Source organism: Saccostrea cucullata, unplaced genomic scaffold (genome assembly GCF_032062105.1).
Source record: "Saccostrea cucullata isolate Sc308-1 unplaced genomic scaffold, CSIRO_AGI_Scuc_v1 ctg382, whole genome shotgun sequence".
Classification (NCBI taxonomy): Eukaryota; Metazoa; Mollusca; class Bivalvia; order Ostreida; family Ostreidae; genus Saccostrea; species Saccostrea cuccullata.
In genome coordinates, this window is record NW_026925758.1 from 450,343 (window position 1) to 474,546 (window position 24,204).

A 24,204-nucleotide genomic window follows, 5' to 3' on the forward strand; every position below is an offset into this window, starting at 1 on the left:
ATAGAAAAATAATGCGTACGTCATGTAATGGATAAACCAGTAAAAAAAGAATGTAGTGTGTGCGTCATGAAATGGGTGGACCGATAAAAAAGTGTGTACGTCATGAAATGGATGGAACTATAAAAAGTTTATTTTAGTAAATCAAGCTCTAAGGTCCATTATAAAATATAAAGTGTTAAATGTATTCTAAGAGGATTTTTTAAAAACACTCACTTATTTGAATTACTGAATTATATGGCCTCTTAAAATTATTTCATAAAATGAATTTGACATTTAAAATCAGCAGGATTGTGAAAACAAAATAAACCATTCTGTTTGAATTAAATTAATAATCAATATTTTTTATTAGAAAGTATGTTTTATAAATGTGTTCACTTTTTCCCTATCTATAAATTGCCAAAACCAGGGAAAAGTGGTAAAATGTCATTAGTCATCTCTAACGTGAAGTAATAAGCCAGAGCTCAAAATTGAGAAATCTGAGAAAGTGATGTATGAGCCACCTTAAATCATTTTAATTCATGTTTAAAATAAAATTATATTAAAAATGTAGATCCGTTTTAAAATCCTAAAACCTTATGTCTCTTAGTTCTCAATTTCACAAAAATGATTTTTTTCAATCTTGATTTTTATCAACAACAAAGCATTAGATTTTACTGAACAAGTTTTTTAATTGTAGAAAATTTGATAATTACTTTTTCCAAAATAAATTTTATGTCTTACCATATTTTGAAGAAATTTTGACATAAATACAAAGAGCTCCAATTTATCACTACAGAATATAAGAAAAAAATGAGGTACATATATATCAGTAATAAAAAGTGTTGTGTATATGTATATTAAATTCGTATCAGAAAGCATAATGAAGCGAAGCTTTTTATGTCAGAATATCATATTGTTTAATAATGTTTTTCTAAAATATGACCATCAGATATCGTTGAATGATAACTATAAGTCTCTACTTTCTTCACTACTTACTTCAATAACATTAAATTTCAAGTTCTTATAAGGATTCATAAATATTTAAATTTGCAACAAGAATACAAAATGGCTGCAAATTGTCAAAAAAAAACAAACAAATAAACAAACAAACAAACAAAACAAAAAAAAAACAAAAAAAAAACCACTGCTATAGATTATTATTAAATATCAAAAAGCCAATACTGGCAAAAATCATATTTTCTGCTACAAGTGTAATTACTATAAATCAAGTAAAAGGCTGTGAGAAATATTTTTGGAATAATTTGCTTTGGAAGTTATCTCTCTTATCAGAGTGACACAAGACCTTAATTTTTCACTAGACCTTAATCTTTTTAATTGCATTTATAAAGCGAGATTTACATGTCTAAGTGTATATAAATAATATATGTGTGTAGATAATATTTAAAAACATAGGTCCTTGACCATAAAAAAGATATATATATATATATATATATATATATATATATATATATATATATATATATATATATATATATATATATATATATATATAATTAATATTATTTGATTAATATATTTGTAGAGGTTTGCGTGGACAGGATCTCGCTCTGCAGTCGAGGCGCCACACGCAGTACTTGTAGATACAGAGGGTACAAATTCATGTGCTGCGCTTCCTGTAAGAGATTCCGAAATTAAACTGCGCTGGGCGGTCTCATAAAGTATATGCCATCTCTCCCAGTTGTGTCCCGTATTGGACTGGACTTGACGGAAGGATACAACAAAGTGTGCAAATCACTGTCAATCCCTTCAACTTCAACGTTTTAAGTAATGAAGAGAACAACGGCAGTTTGTTGGTTTTATTATTTTCAAATCACGTGCATCAATTTTTATAACAAATATTTTACACTTTAATAGTGCTGATATGAAATAAGTATAAAAATCCAAATTGGATACCTGTACATATATATACTTAAATACTACATGTAGATAAAATGGTAACGAAGTAAAGTTTAACATTTTTGAACAAATGCTCTACATGACAGAGAAAATAATTTATGATTGAATTTTACGAATTGTAAACTTTTATTCCTTTGAATTGTCATAAAATTCCCTTTGCAATAAGGAAATTAAGAAGTTTTAGACAGAATTTAAAAAAAAACATGAAATGTTTAAAGCATGCAGGTAAGAATGAAGCTCATTTGAAACTTTTAAACAAGTTTTTAATCTATTCTAAAGGAAGTCAACTGAGTGTAAAATTCGGATTGCTTTATAACGTCTGCTTTAAATGTTTACAATCGGTAACAATTGAAATTGAAGGTAATGTTTTTTCGGACATTGTTATATTCATTTAAGTGTAATTATAGAGAACTTTGCCTCAGAGGTTTCGCTGAAACGCATTAGACTCACTGAAAGACTGACACTTAAATCATGCATATTTAAGGATTTTGTTTTAGATTTTGGACTAATGTAGATCATGCATACGATATATTTAAATCTAAAACTGGTCATTTTGTTTTGTCATTGTGTTAATACATGTATATTTGATTTATTGCATGATAAAATAAAGGTGTAAAGGCTTATGATTGTCTTATGTAAAATAGAGTAAAATATAGACTTTTCTACAAACTACACTATGTGAATATAAATTTACATCATTATGTAAAAGAGCATTAAAAAACTTCTACTTCTCTAAATAACGTTTTTTGAGTTAATCCTCGAAATAAGAGTATTTCCCTCTTCTATACCTGTGTCGAATATAGTTAACCCCGGGCAGTTTTGTCTGTTTTGGGTCCTGTGCTTTGTAAAGCCATACATAGGAAGAAGTAAAACACAGGAACACACAAATCCAGGCCAAATAAAAGGACCAACCAAAGCTGTACGTTCGTGATTCGTTGATTATTTTCTTGTGGGGGATGCGATATCCATGTAATAGTTCTGTTCGTCGTAAAATATAACATTTTCCATGGAAAAGTGCTATCGCGAGAGTAAGTAACATACCTGTAAAAGAGTGATAAAAAAGTATAATGAATGTTTTTAGGGAAAAAATGTTTTATTTGTCAAGAATACTTGAAGTATATTAAAACAGTAGTTGCTGGTCTAAAAAATACCCAATTTTAGTACTGACACTTAATACACAAAATATACATATAATATGTATATATTTATTGCTTTCACAGTTTTATTTCGGAATTTACTCTCTGTGACCTTGTGACTTTGGATTCAATTTGTATTGTGTATCAGCCAGTTGATGCATTATTTATTTTAATTTGTGCCTTACGACAAACTTATTTCTCAATGAATTTGACGGATGTGATTAATCATTCAGAAATTATTTCTTTGAACGATTATTGGCCAAATGCAAAATTGATTCTTAATTAGGTTGTCCGGGGATATTTAAGCATCCTTAGAGGATAGCATGGCCGAACAAATGTGAATAATGCATGATCAAAAGTTAATACATGGGTAAAGGGCTTCCCGGGGGAAATGAGTAAGATTAAAACGTTTTCGTACCAGATATTAACGAGCAACATGATGCCCAAACAAGAACTCTTGTATGGTGACCAAACAGCCCATAAGCACCCGTGATCAGGCCGGCTACCATAGACACCATGCATAACAGAGCAAATGCGCAGGCCGCACGCTCCAAATCTGAAAAAAAAGTCAAAAATTCACCTTGTGGAAAAGAAATTGTCCAATAATCGATAGCCAACCAGAATATATTCAATAAGATTTTTATATTATGTACTTTTCTATTAACAGAATGAAAGAATTCTGTTAATCTTTGTAGGAATCATTTCCAATATTTAATGAACAAATGATTTTTATGCCTTTAAAAGGGAAATACAAGCAATGCATGGCAAAATATGGAACGCCATCACTGCCTTATAGCATACAACTATGCATTTATTATGTCAATTAATCATTACGTGATGTGAACATATCTTTACGCTATGTCAATTTTTTATGAGATGATGTAAATATATCTTAACATCATGTCCGTGCTGCACTACATGAAGTAAAAACATCCTTCCATTATGTCAGCACTTCATAACTTGAAGTAAAAAAATCATTTTGTGAAGTGATAATGTGTTTACACTGTGTTAAAACTTTTTTACGTGAAATGAATATTTCTTTACATTATTTCATTTCTTTCATATGTGAGGTCAAAATTGTATTACGTCAAGTAAATTGTGTTTTATAATTAAACTTGTCATTACATGAAGTCAAAAGCCCATTCCTTTTTGAGAGTGTATATTTCTATTATATCAAAGCATTATTACGTGATATGGATTTATATTTACATTTCTAATGTCTTTGTCCGAGATAAAATTACCAATTGTAAATGTAATTTATTTCCACATGAATGTCTTGGCGCGGTTCCAAAAAAAAAAAACCACGTGCAGGGCGGGACAACACCTAGAGAGAAGCAGGCTTGGAGCCCGTGGATTGGCGGAATCAAAGCATGTAAATATAAGGAATAACTGTCTTATTTTTCGAATTCATGAAGATGATCAATGGATTGGCTTGTGTGATAATTTTATGCATAAACGCCTTCGGCGTTTATGCAAATTATCACACAAGCCAATCCATTGATCACTTCATGAATTCGAAAAATAAGACAGTTATTCCTTAAATCTTTATTTTACGGCGAGGGCATCATGACGTGAGGTGAACCCATCTTACCTTTATGTCATTGCTTTATTACGTGGTGTAAAAAGTGTATAACATAATATGATCATATCTTAATATTATATTAACACTTTATTACATTATGTCAAAACTCCATTCCGTAATGTGGATATATAAATACGTTATGTCAACTCTTTCTTATGTGATTTAAAAATATCTTTATATTGTGTTAACTCTATATCATGTTGTTTCCAAAAGTTCATTACCTGATGTTGAAATACATTTACATTATCTTAAATCTGTATATCTAGTATATAATGAATGTTGACGACCGTGTTTTAATGACTGGAAAGAAGGGGGGGGGGTTCTGATTGATTAGGACATCAACCCCCTCTTTTCCCAGATATAACTTCACTATTGAAAATGTAATGTTCAGTGAAAGAACAGCCCCCATCCCACTTTTTGTTTGAAGTATAGTCTACTAAGGGTAATGTTGTATATCTGGAAAAAAATAGGACTGATCGAAGTTGGACCCGCTTCCCCGAAATAGGATTTTCGGGCTTGGATAATTTTTTTTCTTGGCTTGTCAAGTTTTTTCGGGTAAATAATTTTTTTTCTGGCTGACCTCCTCTTTCAAAAAGAGATGCTACGTCACTGGAATTAGTAATTTTTTTAACCATTTCAGGGCAAGAATTCTATTACAAAAATCTACCAGTCGCTCATCTTAATCAATATTAATGTGCCTTAGTAAGCATGCATGGGCACATATCAGTGGCGGATATGGGAATCTTGAACAAGGAAGGGGGACGGTATATGGTTGGAGACCAAGGGCGGAAAGCGGAGAAGCTCTCAGGCTTTATAGTTTTATAGAAAAAAGTTTTCAACTTAATTCAGCTAAACTTAATGTGAAAGTAATGCAATGTCCTACAAATTTCAAGACTTTTATAAAAAAAAAAAAACAATTCAAAATAAAAAGAAAAAAAATTCCTGCACGACTCATATTTGATTTATTTAATTATCAGATTAAAGTAAACACCATTGAATTTCGACGTGACTTTAATTCACAGTCGCAGTGTCAATCATTTGTCGCTTAAAGTTTTCATTTAAAGATGTCATTTCCAAATCGCTAAGAATCTCTTTTACGAGTTTTCTCTCCCGCCATTTTTAGTGCTTGCGGAACGGGGAAAATACGTTATGCTCATATAAAGTCCGAGGATACCCGTGTTCGCATAACGTAATAGTGAATCGACCTAATGTATAGAAGAGTGCGCACAGTATGATAAGAGCTTTTCACTTCAGTTAATAAAAACTTAGATGTCATGAAAAGTAAACATAACGAAATACAAGTTGACGAAATGTAATTGTAGTATGTGTAAATGTCATAAAGAGTTGACATAATGTAAAGGAAAGTTCACAGGATGCAATAGTAGTGTGGTCTAATGTCATAAAGAATAGACATAATATAATGGAAGGTTGACACGATGCAATAGTATTTTAGGTTAATGTCATAAAGAGTTGACATAATGTAATGGAATGTTGACACAATGCAATAGCAGTGCGAGTAAATGTCATATGGAGTTGACATAATGTAATGTAAGGTTGACGCAATGCAGTTGTTGTGTTCTGCTATAAGGCAGTGACGGCGTTCCATAGCAAAATTTTATTTAAGTCTCATCATCTTTTTAGGCCATTTAATTCCAAATATCAAAGAGACAAACCTAATTAGTTTTAACATATGCTATGTATCAAAATATTTTTTTTTCTTCTTGTCAATGATTTCTTTTATATCTGTAATAGTTCATAGAGCATGTAAACTTCGCCCAAATTCAACAGTTGAATATCTTATCTACTTAATTACAGTCCTTTGATCTGAAGCCGCATTATTAATTCTGGAATTAAACTCTCCGACCCTAAAATTATAATTAACTATAATATAATTGCATGATTCTTAGCACTCTCTGATTAACTGAATCTAACATCGTAGGAATCATAACAACTTATACTCACCAGCCCTTGACCTTTAAGATGATTATAGCATTTGATTTTTTAAAGTGACCAAAATAAAGTTATTTCCGAATATATTTACTTTATCAGTAAATAAAATTCCGTGTTTCTTCAGCAGACACAATCAACCAAAAATATAAGTGTTTGTTCATTTATCATTGCTTCATACAATAAAATAAATATTGCTGTTTTGGTGTCGTTGCTATGATTTACAAACCATCGAAATTCAATATCCATCATGCCCCTAGGACTAAGTGAGTATCGTACTAATAGATAAATCATTTTGTTTTATATTTAAAAAAAATTGTCATACTAAAATGTTTAACATCAAAAAGTCCCAATCAGTGTAAACAATTCCCAATTTTTTTTTACTGAGCGGTGCCAAAATTTCGACGTTTAATTGCTGATTGCGAAATTTGAACTGTCGATGATATATCGGCGGATGTTACGTCACACTGTTGGCAGGACCAGCTACAGCTTAATTTTATGTTTTATTCTTTTGTTGTTGATATTTACGGAAAAAATCATTCTTAAATCCCCAGCATGGTATAATCTGTCACACTTCACACACGACGGATGTGATCGGTCGGCAGGGGATACTTACTCCTCCATGGCACCTGTTCCCACCTTTTCTGTTTTGGAGGTCCGTGTTTCCTCTGCTCCTACTTTGTTTTGTTTGATGGACTTCTGATCTTTAATACTGTTCGTTATCTTTATCTCTATATATTTCATTTAAACACTGACCCAAAATCAATCCCCTGGGCTTCGGCTGTGGGGGCTCATTATGGAGTCTCGGTTTGATATGGGGTGTAATACAGACCTTGTCATTTATCATTATTTATCACTTGAAATATCATTTATGTTTTTTGGGGGAAGAAAATATGAAAATTTTGCCAGGAATGCATCCATTTTAGAGAAAAATAAAATTCAAAATCTTGTGAAAGTCAGTCAAGGTTAAGACTAAAACAATTATAACCATAACATAATTTTGAAGAAAGAAGGTCAATGAGTTCTTTCAATTTTTTTCTCCAGAAAGTCCTAAAAAGATATATCTATTAATATTTTCATTTTTCAAATATAGTTCTGTTAATAAAAGTTTTGAAAGTTTGTTAACTTTGTTTATTATTGTGCATTTGTTTATTCTTTTTCCACTATCATTGTTCCTAATTTTTAGCAGAATGTACCGGTAAAGTAAGCAAGTATGTAAGTTTTATTTCAAGTCAGCATTTTTTACCGGTACACCGTACATGTAATACGAAGACAACGAACAGTAAACAAAGTAAGAAGTCAAGTGAAATAGTACAAATTCGGAACAGAGCACACAAAGACCTCAAAAGGCATCAGACGTGGGATCAGGTGCCATTAAGTGCAAGCAACACTGTCGTTCTGTCACATCCATTGTGCTTCCTTGTCTTTGGTGGGTGGAGGGAAAAATCCGTAGACAATTTAATTTAAAAATAAACGTCTTACACTATTTAATTAAAAATGACCTATTGGAACGAAAACAACTTAAAATCATTAACGATATATTAAGTCTATTTGCTATCAAGGGCATTATTAACAACAATGATTAATTCTCTATATTGACGCTTAATGATATTGATTATAAAATTGTTATATCAATTTCTTCTCAGTAACTTCACTCTTTCAGAAAATTTTCATACGTATAGCATGCTCTCGGCTATCGAACTCATTTATGGTGATATTTGTTCATTGCTGCATAAATTACGTAACTTACGAGGAAAAACTAAATGCGTTTAAAAAAATAGATTTCAGTATGCCATTATGTTTCAAAAATAAATATTTTCAAAAAAAGTAAAAAAAAAAAAATTCAGATACATACATGTAAAATATGTTCATGCATGCCAACAGATTTTTTTTTTCAAAAAAAAAAAAAATGCCAGCCAGTATTTTTGAATTCATTCCTTTATGATTTTTTAGTTTCTTGGAAATATATATTACAATAAATTTTTATATATCAGTCCAAAAGAGATACGAACCATATGTACATGTATCAAGTTAAAGCGTACTCTAATTCAGGCATCCATGTCGATGTGCATGCAAATATGACTATCGAGTTTCAATGAAAGTGTATTTAATCTACTTAAATTTTTGTGATGCAATTTTAAATTTTTGTGATGCAATTGTAAACACGCACATATATTATTCTTATTCATAAATATAAATACGTTGTATATTTTACCAAAAATGTGTTGATCTATAAAAATATAACTTAATATATTAACAAATTCTTCAATATAACTTACGTTTTACAACAATGAGTTCTGTGACGTCACTAGCCGCCTCGATCTCCCTCCCACTGAGGTACTCGCACCTATCTACCCTCTTCTGTACCAAGTACAGCCGCTGTCTGACACCCTCTACCAAAAAAAATAAAAGAAACCATGTTAAAGAAAAAAAGACTGTAAATATTTTGCTTTGATCAGACTCAAAATACTCTAAAGTAAAGGAGCATGGGTTTGAATCTCGCTGCAGATTGATCCTTGGATGAGACCATACGGTATACACAGAGGTCCCGTGTGGAAGTAGGTGATGGCACGAGAAACATCTTTAATTAATGTTTATAGACCCAAAAGGTCTAAATTGTCAACCCTACATCGGTAAAAAAGACTGTAAATATTTTGCTTTGATCAGACTCAAAATACTCTAAAGTAAAGGAGCATTGGTTTGAATCTCGCTGCAGATTGATCCTTGGATGAGACCATACGGTATACACAGAGGTCCCGTGTGGATGTAGGTGATGGCACAAGAAACATCTTTAACTAATGTTTATAGATCCAAAGGTCTAAATTGTCAACCCTTCATCGGTAAGTGGTGGTAACTCACATATAAATGAAATATTCTTGAAGGAACATTTAACATATAAAAAATCTTCAGACTATATGTACCATAAATAATAGAATTTTATGATTAAAAGGAATCATACAAAAAAAAGAACCAAAAACAAGTAAAAACAATTTCAGAAAACAGATACTTTTAAGTCTTGTAATTTGGTTTATGAAGTTCCATCGTGCGAAAGAATCACATTAAACTGTAAACAAATGAAAAATGTCACACTGTATTTGCAACGTCTTTCTTCAAAGTAAATAGGAGCTACAGTTAAGATCAAATTATTGCTGAGAGAATGTATCCAGACAATACCAGAAGGAGAATGAAATATTAGTCTTTGCTTGATGGAATTTTTTTTCATCAACACACAGAAAAAAGTACATCACGAAAACAAGCAAATATGAAGACGACAAACTGCAATCAAGCTCAAATCTCAATTGAAACAATACAGTTTGGTTGCAGAGCAGACACAGGCTGCGAAAAACATCAGACGAGGGATAAGGATCCTTGAAGGAGTAAGCATCCCATTTCGACCCGTCACACCCCGTGTTTGTTCCTTGTCAAGATCGGGCAAACGGGAATTCTAGGAAATCATTAGTGTGACAACAAATATTGGCCTTACAATTTGTATAAAAATCGTCAATTAAAAGTCGACTAAACGATTGATTGTGTTTACAAATAACTAACAATGTCATTCTACAGTATATCAGTCATGCAATTTGCAAAATGGAGCAGAGCAAACACGGATATGTAAAAACATCGGAAGCGGAATCGGGTGCAATGAAGAAGTCAGCATCCCTTGTTGACCGGTCTAATCCACCGTGTGCTCCTTGTCATTATTGGGGAAACAAGATAATCCATAGATACAATTCAGTGTGTTAATAATACCTAACAACTACTTTGTAAAACGTCAGTCAGTATTTGACTTACTGACAAGTTGTATTTGGTAAGATGGTCATTGTATCGACCATAGATCTTACAAAATGATGACTTAAACAAAACTGTTGATATTCTTGTTTTATTAATTTACTCAACTTGTTTATCAGAGTCTTGCTTCTTAAAGAAGAGCATGCTCTTGCATACCGAATCATCTAAGAGATGTAAAATTGTTACTGGTTTGTATCAAAAGCAAGAGAAGTTGACGATACAAAATAAGAGTCATCACGTTTACCATAAAGCTTTGTTGTTAGGTTGACATTTTTTTCTTTTTATAGTAAAAAATCTCAAATGTTATGAAACAAGTGTATTAGACCCTGCCTTATATTTTCTTTCAAGATCAAGATATATAGAGTCGACAAATAGACGAAAGTAACTATTGTTAATTAAAAATACATTTAGTATATGTAATGTCGAGTCGAAGGCAAAAGCAAAAGTTTTTCTAATTCTCATGTAGAAATTTTAAATGAATGCTGCTTCATAGGAATACAAAAATAGGTCTGTTAACAACGCAGCTCAATTAGTTCCCACGGGAATTCAAGATTGATAGAAGACCTTATTGCAAAGTCTTGATTATTTTTTATCATTAGATACCCTCGACTTATTTTCTTATTTTCCCCACGAAAAATTAAAGTCCAGGATTTTCGACATCATTGACAGCTGCTTTTTCGATAAAAAATGGAACTCGTAAATTTACTTACCTGGCCATTAGTCATTTGCAAAATTATTTTGTTTAAACACATCCTGATTGCACATACAAGTACACTGTAGTTGACATCAAATAGATGCTTAAGTTTCTGATTGACAATATCTATGTGGTTTTTGGAGACCAGGCCTATTTTTGTATTCATATGAAACAGAATTTGTGCAAAATCTTATGTGTGAAAAGAAGAAAAGACTTGTGGTCTTCAACTCGACATTTAGATATATCGACGACGTATTGCCAATTAACAATGGTATTATCCATTCCTATGTCGATACGATATATCGTGGTGCAGTGGTGAGCTTGAGATAAAAGATACCACGGAGTCCAACACATCTGTTTCATACTTGGATATTTTACTTGAAAAAGACATTAATGGTAATCTAAAAACCAAGTTCTATGATAAACGTGGTGATTTTAACTTTTCTATCGTCAACTTCCCTTACTTATGCAGCAATGTACACGTAGCTTCATCATCTGCATAAGGAGTTTATATATCTCAGTTAATTTGATACGCAAGAGCATTCTCTACGTATGAACAATTTCTAAAACGAGGTAAATTATTGGCAAACAGGTTTCTCAAACAAGAATATCAGCAGTCTCGTTTAAAGTCATCATTTCGTAAGTTCTATGGTCGATACAATGACCTTGTCAGCAATTACAATTTATCATTGAGCCAAATACTGACTGACATTTTTCATACTTATTGTTAGTCCATTATTTATACACTGAATTGACGACGGATTTTCCCGTTATTTCCCGATCATGATAAGGAGCACACGGCGGGTGTGACCGGTTGGCAGGGGATGCTCACTCCTCCATGGCACCTGATCCCAGCTCTGATGTTTTGGAGGTCCGTTTTTGCTCTGCTCCTGTTTTGTATTATTTATTGGACTTTTGATCTTGAATATTGTTCGTTATCTCCATATGTTTCATTAGGATTGCTTTCGGATTTAAAAATTACACTTGTTTGAAACACACATTTGAACTTATACAAAAAGATAAATAGGAGTTCTTTTGAATAATTTTTAGAAATATGTAACACAATTATTGTGTGAATTCTCTCAATTATAATTTTAGTTAATAAGGACTACTTAAAGTCCAGAGATAAATTCGATTGTTGTTACTTTAACTAACATTATAATTCCGAGGAAAAAAAAACAGATTACATGCGCCTTTGCATATGGCTACTTTGTAAAATATAACTTTTCTTTGTTTTTTACACGTGTAATGTTTCAAATATTTTATGGACTTTTGATCTCGAATACTTTTTGTTATTTCCACATTCATTTCATTTTACCTGGAAGCAAACTGTAGTATTAATTTGTCTGAACTATATATAGTTAGTCTCGTTTGATATTTGGATGTCAGATTATTCAAGAAAAATTATACATATACGAAGTAAATACGGGCCAAAATATAATGATCTAAATAATAATCAGTATTTTCATCAGTAAAATTTTTTAGATCTTATATGTCTGCCTTTGTATTTTGTGAGAAAATTCAAACTATTAAGGCATGTGTTTTCATTTTGCAAAATGGTTTAACCCCACCTTGGGACTTAAATTTAATAACAAAATAAATAGAATATGTTATTATTAAGTTTTGAACATTCATATATGGCACGCAACACGTAATAGCCCGCACATGTTTCAATGTTTTTGATATAATGAAATAATAAAATTCCATTAAACACATGTATGTATACCCAAAGTGATTATTTTGGGGAACTTTTATTTCACGGAGGGGATATAATTTTTCAAAAACTGATTTACAAAGTTGTGAAAATTAACCAAATCTGTTAACTTAAGCAGTATTTTATGAAGGAGTTACTTTTTTGTTTGAGGGGTATATTCTTCTATACACATGGAGTCATTTTGGCAAATACATCGATCCTGAAACTCCCCGGATGTAATGGATAGAAAAATATTTCAAATATCCTTCAAAAGATGATATGTTTGCATATCAAAAAATTAATCAAAACATGGTAAACCCCGAAAAATCCCTAGTTCATATATAGAAGTGAAATCACAGAATTAGCAATTCAATGAGTTGCAGTCGATCAATTTGCTTAAGTCATTTAATTATTTATTTACAACCAAGTTATCTTTAAATCCTAATGCGCGCCTCGAGAGCTATCAAAACATTTATCAGATAGGGCAGTGAATTTTGGGATTGACTCCCTGTAAAAATAAAGCAGAATTATTGCTAAATAAAGACAATGTATCGTTATCGGATGGTGTTAGAACTCTTCCCAGTACAAAGTAATTGAATCTCATAGGATGTGTTATGTAATTCTGATAAAACCTGACGTGTTTCTTCAACGATGAATGATAAATGTTTGTTCGCTGTTGCGCTTGGCCTACCTTAACATGCTTAACAAAGTTGTATGGACTGGAAAAAATAGTCTGTAAGACGGATTACAATAAAAGAAAGGGATAGTAATTCAGAAAAATAACATTTTGAGTATGACTAGCCCATCCTAGCCCGTTCTTAAGCGTTCCCACTAGCTTAAAGCAGACGGAATATATATATGTTTTCACATTAACTACCAAAATAAAAGGGAGAATTTAAGTCGCTATTCAGATACTGTATAAAAGCTAATTTTCGTCACGTGTTATTTTCGTCTTATCAAACAACGTTACCCCCTTTTGAAATTGACCAGAAATAAATTCGTGTATAACAAAACCACCCCAATCTTTTATTTAATTCAACCCGTTTTGAATTTGCTTAATATTTGCTTACTCGACATAAGGAATAAGGGGCAAAATAAAATGGGGTCGAAAAATTCAAAAGAGAAAAAAATTGTTAAAAAAGTAAAAATATCTTTTGTAAAAAAAACTGCCAAAAATGTTAGCTGATAATAGCAGTTGTGTCTGAGTTTACATTTATAATAGACTGCTTTCCTTTGTGAATGCTTACAACCAAAACTGTTTATCCTTGGTGAACCTGTTAGGCTATAACTTTCATTTGCAAATAAAAATTCATGTGGAGCATTCCTAGGAGCGAATAATTTTGAAATGTGATAATATTTTTCCATAATCGATACATTGACTTGCACTTTTGCCAAAACAGTAAAAGTGCAGCTACACCACCAAAATTACTACCGTATAATATTTAGATAGTGTTCGGATAGTCTCCATGGAGAAAAGGCCGTAAACTATCCAATCAACTCCCAAATATATATTGTTTATATGTACTTTCTATATTTCTCCTCCAAAACAGGGTCCCTGCAAGTCTGATAAAATGAAACCATTAAAAGAATGTATTAATGGTCCCAAAGCTATTTTTTTTTAAAAAATTATTCAAATATTTTAAACACCTAAGAAAAAAGTGGAAATGAAAGATACGAAATCAAAAAGAATAAAACCCAAAATATTTAATATGAAAAGCTAAAACAAGTAAGGAAAAACGTATTATGTATAAAAGAAAACCTTCCTTGACGAATATTGCTATCTTCTTAGGTACACATACACGAAAAATGACTGCCTTTTTTATTAGGTCGTTTGTAACATATATATACGAGTACAAATTAGGAGTTAAAAAATAATTTGTATACATGTATATCAAGTTCAAAAGCGGTGTCAATTTCTTACTTTGCAATCACACTAATGTAGGTCGGTTAATTTATTATCAAAATGATTATCAAATATCATTGATTGTCTAACACAGGGCTATTAGATGACATTTCTTCATGTTCTGTCGAGGGAATTATGCTAAATTTACTCTTATTACATTAACGGCTTAAATAAACGTACAAATCGCATGATCAATTTCTACAACAGGTCGAACTAATGGAAGATGAACTCGGGGCTGTCGATGGTATCGACGCTCTTTACCGTACAAAATGGAACGGGAGAAAGTAAATGGACCTACTCTTGATAGTTTTGAATTGGAACTTAAACATATTCATACACTCTCTATTTCATGTACTTTTGTGTTTCACAGAGTTCAAGGATTGGGGAATTGGAAAAATACATATAGATATGTTAGAGCATGATCAAAAATGTTTGAAATAGGAAGAATACTTTGTTTTGATTTTTCCAGTTTTAGTTTTAAATTAGAAGAAAAATAGATTTAACATAAAAATGTCTCATGGAATGTATATTTTCTTTTTAATTATAGATTAAATTTATCGCCATAAAATGTCGATAAATATTATTCACAAAAATCATAAGCTTCTTTGTCTCCTTTTAAAATCGATATTTCTTTTTATTACACATTATTTCACTATAACATTGACAACAGTTTCCTTGTATAGGTAAAACATGAAAAGTGGTTATGCAAAGGAAGTTAATTTTTCATATTAGGTAAGATTCGGAAAACACAACATTCGGACTAGGTAAAATACTGTAGTATTATATGATCATCTTGATTAAAACAGATTTTAGATTTATAATGCAAATTGACGTGAGGCCTAAACCAAGAGAATGTCAGTCCCAATTTTTAATTCCTAGATTCTAACTATGCTTAATTGTAACTGCGAAATACCACAAATATTGTCTGCTTAGTTTTGCATTTCTACTAATGACTTTATCATTTAAAGTATGCCACTGTTATTTTTATGTGTTATGGAATGTAATTGTTTTGTTTTATAGTAAACTATAAAAAGAAATCCTCAACAACAAACTCAGATGTCGTATTCATTGTGGAGAATATTAAATTTACATCAAACAATTTATTAAATTACAAATAAAATGTTTTACCACGACGTTATAAATAATTCAATTCACCAGAGTATAATATACTTTCGCGTAAAAACATTTGAAGAAGATAAATTTGAAATCTAAGCTTTAAACAAAAACAATGAAGCAAATTTGGATTGCAAATACCATTGACTTCAGATTTAATGTAGGCGGTCTAAGAAATGTAGAACATTATGCTAGTATTAATAATAAAAAGTATAGTACTATTTGTTGAAATATGCCCGAATTAGAACTGAAATTTTCTCAGTTCCTGATTCAATATCCAAATACCGGTATTACAATGTCATTTTTTATGGTTGATGGTTCTCTAAAACATATTATAAACATTTTTATGTTGAAGGAAGTTAACATGATCACTGATTATACATTGTTGATTTTTAACTTAAATGTTCATGTAAGAGATTAAAAATGCAAAAGTGAAAAAACTCTGCAGTTAATCCTTAAATACTTTAATTTAAAGAAATAACGGTTTTCATGTTTTTGTTTTTTGGGGGCGGTGGGGGATATGATTTTTGTATGATGACCTCTCTATCAACTGATTTAATTTTGGATGGTGATAAAATATTCAATAGACAATTATAATTTATAACATCCCAGTATACTAGTATAACTTGTATGATTGATATTACTAAAATATATAGTTCCAAGCAACGAATCTTTATAATTTGATACTTCATGAATTAAATTTAATTCAACCTCCTTGATAAACTTACTGTATGAAATATATCGATATAACGAACAGTATACAAGTTCAAAAGTCCATAAAACAATACAAAATAGGAGCAGAGCAAACACTTACCTCCAACCCATTGGAGGTAAGATCAGATGCAATGGAGGAGTGAGCATCCCCAGCCAACCGGTCATATCCGCCGTGTGCTCCTTGTCATGATTCGGAAATAACGGTAAAATCCGTCGTCAATTCAGTGAGTAAATAATGGGTTAACGATTAGTAAAAAAAAATTCAGTCAGCATTTGACTCAATCATAAATTGTATTTGGTGACAAGTTCATTGTACCGGCCATAAAACTTACTAAAAAATGACTTTAAATGAGACTGCTGATATAATTCTTCCAGAAACTTGTTTGTTAATAATTTACCTCGTTTGAGAAATTGTATATACATGTATGTAGAGCATGATCTTGTGAATCGAATCAACTGAGAGATATAAACCCCGTATGCAGTTGATGAAGGTATATTGATGCATAAGTAAGGGAAGTTGACGATTGAAGTTCTGGTCTCCAAAAACCATATAAGTTAAAATCATCACGTTTATCATAGTGCTTGGTTGTAAAATTATCATGTCGTCCTTTCCAAGTAAAATATCCAAGTATGAAACAGATATGTCAGACTCTGTGGTATCTTTTATCTCAAGCTCACCGGGATATATCGTATCGACAAAAGAATGGAAATAACCATTGTTAATTGACAAATCTGAATGTCGAGTTGAAGGCCACAGCAGGGTTTTTTTAACGTTAAAGATTTTGGACAAATTCTGCTTCATATAAGTAAAAATGATATTTTGCACACATAAAATGTGTATAAATGTGTATGTTATACAAACTATCAACAGACTAGGATATTGCATCATAAGAATATTTGTAAAGATTTATGGTGAAGAGATTTGTGAATTAATTACTGATATGATTTATTACCAATAAGCAATAGTTATTTTAAACCTATAAGTCGACTCGATATATTCCAGTAAGCTCAAAATTAAAAATATCTGTCTGATGCATCTATATCATATTTTGACATTTTACTAGAAAAAGACGTTAAAAATAGTAACCTACTAACCTAGGGTAACCTTACATCCAAGCATTATGATTAACGTGATGACTTTAACTTTCTTTATTTTCCAAAATGTAGAAAATTTTTTTTGTGTTATTTGCAGCGTAGAGCGTTCAAAACAATTTTTACTTACTTATTAAGCAATACTCTTTATCAACTGCATATGGAATTTATCTCATTTGATAAGATACACAAGAGCATAATCAACATAAAAACATGTTTTAAAATGAAGCAAGATATTGACCCACAATTTGGTGAAGCAAGGATGTCAGCAGTCTCGTTTGAATTAATCATTTCCCAAGTTTTAAGGTGGATACAAAGATGTAGTCAGCAAATACAACCTTTCACTCTGCCTAATACCTATTGACGTATTTCGCCATTATTTACACATTAAGTCGTCTACGGATTTGTCCGTTATTCCCGATCGTTACAAAGAGCACATATCGGGACAAACCGGTCGGATGGCATGCCCAGTCCTCCATGCCGCCTGATCCCGCCTTTGATGGTTTTGAAGGTTCGTCCTTTTAAGCATTTTTTCTCATTCCGTATATCAATAAAAAGATTTGCATGTAGCATCAAAGTTTCAAGATCTGAGTGAAAAAAAGTACATGGATATGTAATGTACATCAGAAGTATCAAAAAGAATTAACAGACCTCAAGTAAAATGCAAAATAGTGTATGAAACTAAGAATGAATTACAGCAGAAAAAACATGTCCTCACATTAAGCCCCGTAGAACATACACTTATATGTATGCACTGTGATGGATAAAGAATTTAGTGGAGACAATATGACAAAATAGATTATAGAGAATAAAAGGGCCGAAAAGATGGTCGACACACATGTCCAGAACAGACCTAGAAGGCAGGAAAGAAAGTGGTGGACACAGATTGCCTAAATAAGCTACAGGAAGCTAAAATGGCATTTCAAAGATTCTAGAAATAAGGAGAGCAATGTACGCCTTTCAAAACGCGTTGAAAGATCAGTTTTACTGGCCGCCAAACATGGACAATCACTAAACGAGCAAACATATGAGTGTAAATGCATTCCTAATTAAATGAATTGTCTGTGAAAAATATTACGAAACAGATGGTAACAACATGATGGAAATAAAGAATAAAAGATATATCAGGAAGGGACATGCTTGAGGGAAGGATGGAAAGCAACGAAAAGTGGAGAATTAAGCTTTGGTATGAAAGCCAGAAAAAGGAAAAAAGAGCAGGATCAAAAACCACATAGAGAGGAACAGTCAAAACAAGAAAACAAGTGACGTCGGCTTGCCAAGCTGGAATGCTACCAAAAATAATAGCCGCTAGGAATGGAATACTTGGGAGGAAAGCATTACAGCCTCTCACACGGAAAACAAAACTAACAAAAATGAGAATGAAAAAAACTGTTCAATTACAGACTGTTGGTACATAATTTGTTTATCTTGCATTATATTTACATTATCTTACTTCAGGAGAAATAAACAATCTAAACAATAATGAATGCAATTTTGATATCCAAATATTTTCAAATAAAGAAATATAAACATGTTATGAATTAAAATGTAAGACGGAAGATATTAATAAACAATCTTAACAATAATATGAATACAATTTTGATATCCAAATATTTTCAAATAAAGAAATATATCTATACATGTTATGAATTAAAATGTAAGACGGAAGATATTAATGAAGAATTTGTACTAATTGAAGACAAGGATAAAAAAACGTATGTATTTAAAGAAATAATCATGTATAATTTATATTTGCGTCAAAAGTAATGATTCATCGAGAAAAGTGTTACCAAATGCAAAATGTAACCAATCACTTTACTTTTCCAGTAATTTATATAATTAGTAAATGTGGATTTCTTCAAGTGAAGATGAATAATTTAACAAACTGTGAAATAAAATGTTTTAATCAAAGGAACTACATGCAGGAGCATCAACTCTTTGTATCTATAACTGTTTCATTTCATGGCTTGTAAACAAAAACGATCAATATATTTCATATGGAGAAAACGATTTTGAATTCAATAAGTTCAGAAGGATATGTACGTACACGAACATACGTACACCTTGACACCCAAATACACCCCCCTGCACACACAGGAGAGAGGGGAATTTGTGGGAGCTATACCTGGAAGGTGCCCTTTTAACCCAGAACTCTTGAGATATATTTACAATCTTCCTGCCTGATACATACTAATCTAATTCCTGGCCAGAATAGGAGATACATGTTTGTACTTCATGCGCTTGTCTTTTTGTTCCATGCGTATACATCTTATTCTGTATTTTCCATAATTGGTTCTTATTTGGCATCTTTCTATCAATTAAGTTTATAGCGATTTGATGGGTTGTTTCTGATAAGGAAATCTCTGGAGGCGAAAAGGAATTACTCTCTTGGCTGGGCCGTTAGCTATTTTGAATGTGTGTAATTTGCTAAACCTTATATAGCTACATGATAAACTGACGGACCGTGTAGTTTAAGTGACATATAAGAAGTGAATGAATTTCTATTACAACATTGCACTGTACTTAAAAAATGTTTCAAATATTCAGTTATACGCACTTTGTTACATCTTAAGATATATTATTTGGAAAATTCAAAGCTATGGAAAACTCCTTCCATTATTATAAAATGCATCTTATATTTCGGAGCACAGACAGATCTTTATTGACAATTATTTCCTTTCCTTTTATCAGTAGAATGAACAAATTTCAACGTTGAAAGTAGAGAATTAACTCAGTATGTTATACATGTATTTAGACCTACGCGATTTTCGAGAGTACAATACATTGTGTATATTTACTGCAAAGACGCGGACAGCATTCTAGAGGAGTTGATAAATATAGTGAAATTTAAATTGATTTTTAGAAAGAATTCACAAATGCAAGCATATTTTTCTTGGATAATATCTACATAATACATAATCTAAAGTGAAGAGCGAATGAAACTCTTTTTTTAATATAAATAATAGAAGAATTCTGTGTAAAACATAACGGACAACAGAAACTTTGTTTGCATGAAAAGCTCTTGCATGTTACAGAGCTCAGTGGGTGGGGCAGGGTTTAAAGTGCATATCAAGTGGGTCAAACATAAATTTAATTTAATGATTTTAAGGAAATAGAAATTCAATTTTTTTTTATGCTAGTGGTAGTTGGAATAATGTTTGAGAAATGCTCTTAGGGATCCTCGATATAATTTAAAGACAAATTACTAAATACCTACCTCTTTTATAATATTTAATTAATGAAATATGGATAAAGGACCGTAATCAAGCTTAAAAGACCTTTTTAACGGTACAAATCAGGAGAAGAAAAAATGGCCTTGATATCTCATACAACAAAATACGGATGCACATACATGTACATGTATATATGAGTTAATCATAGACTATTTAATTATTTATAGTCAGAGCTGACCATAATGAATAATTATACAGAGTTAAGCCGTGATTAGTCAGAAAATCAATTCATGATTAATTGGTCATAGCCAATTAAACTTACTGTCGAGAAAGTTACTATCATTTATGAGAATGAGGACACGTGAAAAGACGACAACAAAACCGAACTCCCTGCTTCCACCTACCTAGGCATCCTCCCAGCTTTACGGGAATTAAGTGAAATAAGGCATCCTTCAAAAGAAGATTATTCAGATTTTCAAACTTCGATTTAAATTGTCGTGGACTATGATCTAAGAGATATCAATTCGAACAAGACAGATGCTTCTGTTTGAATTATTTCAACAAGATCATTAAAGGTCTTTGACGTAACTGCAGAAACTCTCTTGTGAGTTTTGCGACCTAATGACATTTTTAGTTGACGTTTTCTGTAAATCAAGGCCCCGAATTTGTCTGTGTATAAATAACTTCATGATACTCTGTCTAAAAGTTCTTCAGAATCTAGACATAAGACCATGACAGTTCGCCTTAGCGATGTATCAGCTGCCCGGGAACTGTCTTCTACTAGCTCTTGTAATTAATTTTGAGAGTTTGATTCATTTCGTTTACAACAAAGAGCTTGGTGTTTGATACTTAATGAAAAGAAATTTATGTTACCCAGCAGATTCTCGGTAGATTGATTGATCACTGTTTCCTTGTTATCCATTTGTATGTCACTTATTGGGCTTTTCTCATCTAGTTATTAATGATAATTTTGTTTCACCTAAAAATCTTTTCCCGGTTTTTTTTTTTTCAAAATTGAAATAATGATCCTGCATATGATAAGTTAGGATGAATATATTTTTTAACTAACATACAATTTTTACAACAGAAAAACAGAGAAAATTATACAATTACCTTCTAGGGCATCACAATCGCGGAAAAGGTTTCCGTACTGTTCAAATAACACCACTAAACCAGCGAGCATGTTGGAATGAATGTCCGCCGATTTTTCTTTGTTGGAGTCTGATATGTTCTTTGTAACACTGAAAAAATTCTCCACTAAAACTGGGGGTTGATATAATATCTCTTTTTTGACAGAGTCTCGTAATATGGGAAGCATTTTTCTCTTGTACCATAGGGACATATACGAATTCGTATCCACAGGCTGATCAAATTCTGTTTGATTTGCTTTATGCAGCGTTTCTTTTAGCATGGTTTGGTTAAAACTTCTGTACTCCCAATAATCTGTTGTCATGGACACGATTAATAACACGGTGACATTTCCAGCAAAAATCAAGCTGCTATAGTTACATATCTGCATACCCGGTCATCGCTAAAGAAGGGGTCTTATATCCAGTACGATCACATCAAATGGCGGTCATAGCTAAAGAACAGGGTCTTATATCCAGTTGGATCATACCAAACGGCCGGTCATAATCAAGGAATGGGTCTTCTATCCAGTAAAATCACATCAAAACGGCCGGGAAAACTTTGTTCCACTAACACCAATCCTTTCTTAGAACGTGTGAGTGAAAAAGTTCGATCTTCGATAAAACAATCCTATTTCACTTAACAAATACCTACCTACTATCGATCAACAATGAGCGAAACATAATTAATTTCTCTCCAGCAAAATCTAGTCTTCCATATTTACATCATGACAAGTCAAACAAAAGTCACCCAAATGAAACTCGTATTTTTCCCTGTCTGTTTTCTAAGCTAACTGTGCGATTATCATCAGTATTGCTTTTTTCTTTCAAATGTTTTCATGTCAATAAGTTTGTTTTCACATTTCACTCTTAATGCACACGACTTTCGGTTTTTTCAAGTTCACGAATTCGTGAAAACAATTAATTAAACAAACTGGTACGTCTTGAGAAGTCTCTTGACTTAGTGTCTGTCTTTTCGATTAAATTGATAGCCGTTTCTATAATTGTTGGAGATGCTTCAGTTCGCGGCGATGTTATATCTTTTTTTTTTATTCTCGGCATCCAAAACAATCAGACTGAATCAGAAAACTCAGGGCGTTGTGACGTAGTCGCCGATCCGATTGTTTCATTTGCTTGCGTTTTCTCCCGAAAAATATATCCGATACAATGTCAAATTCCAAATTAACTTTGAGATGGTGTCGGCATCTTCTGACTCCCATTACATCACAATCCCAGGGAAAAGAAGTTCTGCATGTTCATATATTACCCGGTGTTTGTCAATAATGTCAGATCTAAATGGGGAGACATATTTCAAGATTTGGCCTCATACAAGACTCTGCTTTGACAATAAAGTGTCAATAATATGTGAATAATTTACACCAAAACATTAATACTTGGAGCAAGGGGACTTCTACCGCTGTGATCATTTCCTTGAAAATGACGAAAAGACGGACTCCTCAGGGAATACTCTACCCTTGGCACTAATAACATGGGAGACTTTAGAATCTCTCCTCACATAAATCCACGCGTTATTAACTTCTCGGACAAAATATTCTCGGAACTCTTTAGGAAATAGATTATCTGATTTGTAAACGCAAGATGAAATAAGAAAAAAATAACGGACACACATGATATTGTTTTATTAAGCCTGCATCTAGTTTTATTGTACTATTTTGACATACATCTTTCCTTTATGTTAATTACTTCAAACAACTAAGCGTGTGTTAATGATACAAGGATTATTACAGTATCCTGCATTATCAGGCTTTTATTAGAAATTATTGCAGTCATCACGGGGGTTGTATAATAATTATAATAATTTCTTTCCTTACAAAGACAGATAGGCATCAACAGTTATCAGTTCTACGAGAGAACATGCAATTATAAAAATAAAGAAAATTTTCAAAGGAATTCAACTTTGAAATTTATTTTTACCTAACAATCTAACAAATACATACATCAAACAGTAAATAGATTAATCAGTTGTCATACATGTCATGTCACCTTTGACGAGACACATGCTTCATTGGCTTTCATATCAGTCACAATATGATAGTTTTTGCCTGGGATATTAGTACTTGATTTTGTTGTATTATTCTTAATATGTGCCCTGCATGGTTAAGGATTTCCTTTAGGCCTTATTAGGTTCACTATTCTCTTCTCCTCTCTCTTTAAAATATTTAACAGTCGTTGTAGATTTTAGGAAGGCAGAACATTTACCATGTTTGATATATGGCTAAGTTTAAATTGGTTTGTGTTGTCAACTTCCAAGAGTTGCCATCACATTCTTACTCTATCACAAAATCAATAGTGCCAGAGGTCCAGCGCTTTAGTTTTTGTATCCG

General features: G+C 31.9%; 3 protein-coding genes across 3 annotated transcripts in view; 1 reads left to right on the forward strand and 2 right to left on the reverse strand.

Annotated features, from left to right (window-relative positions):
* LOC134269760 (A disintegrin and metalloproteinase with thrombospondin motifs 3-like) overlaps positions 1–2,519 on the forward strand; it is a 14,817-nt gene extending 12,298 nt beyond the window's left edge. Inside the window, 1 exon segment of the mRNA XM_062751966.1 lies at positions 1,523–2,519. Within this exon segment, the coding sequence (XP_062607950.1) occupies positions 1,523–1,635 (113 nt within the window). The 3' untranslated portion in view covers positions 1,636–2,519.
* The window catches only part of LOC134269766 (inactive rhomboid protein 1-like), a 228,453-nt gene that overhangs the window by 57,101 nt on the left and 147,148 nt on the right, over positions 1–24,204 (reverse strand). The window lies entirely within an intron of this gene.
* On the reverse strand, positions 2,174–23,005 carry LOC134269761 (uncharacterized). Its single transcript, XM_062751967.1, has 4 exons — positions 21,846–23,005; positions 8,841–8,954; positions 3,451–3,588; positions 2,174–2,937 (listed from the first exon to the last, which is right to left on the reverse strand). The coding sequence occupies exons 1-4, from the start codon at positions 22,249–22,251 to the stop codon at positions 2,648–2,650; spliced, it is 948 nt and encodes a 315-aa protein (XP_062607951.1). The 5' UTR covers positions 22,252–23,005; the 3' UTR covers positions 2,174–2,647.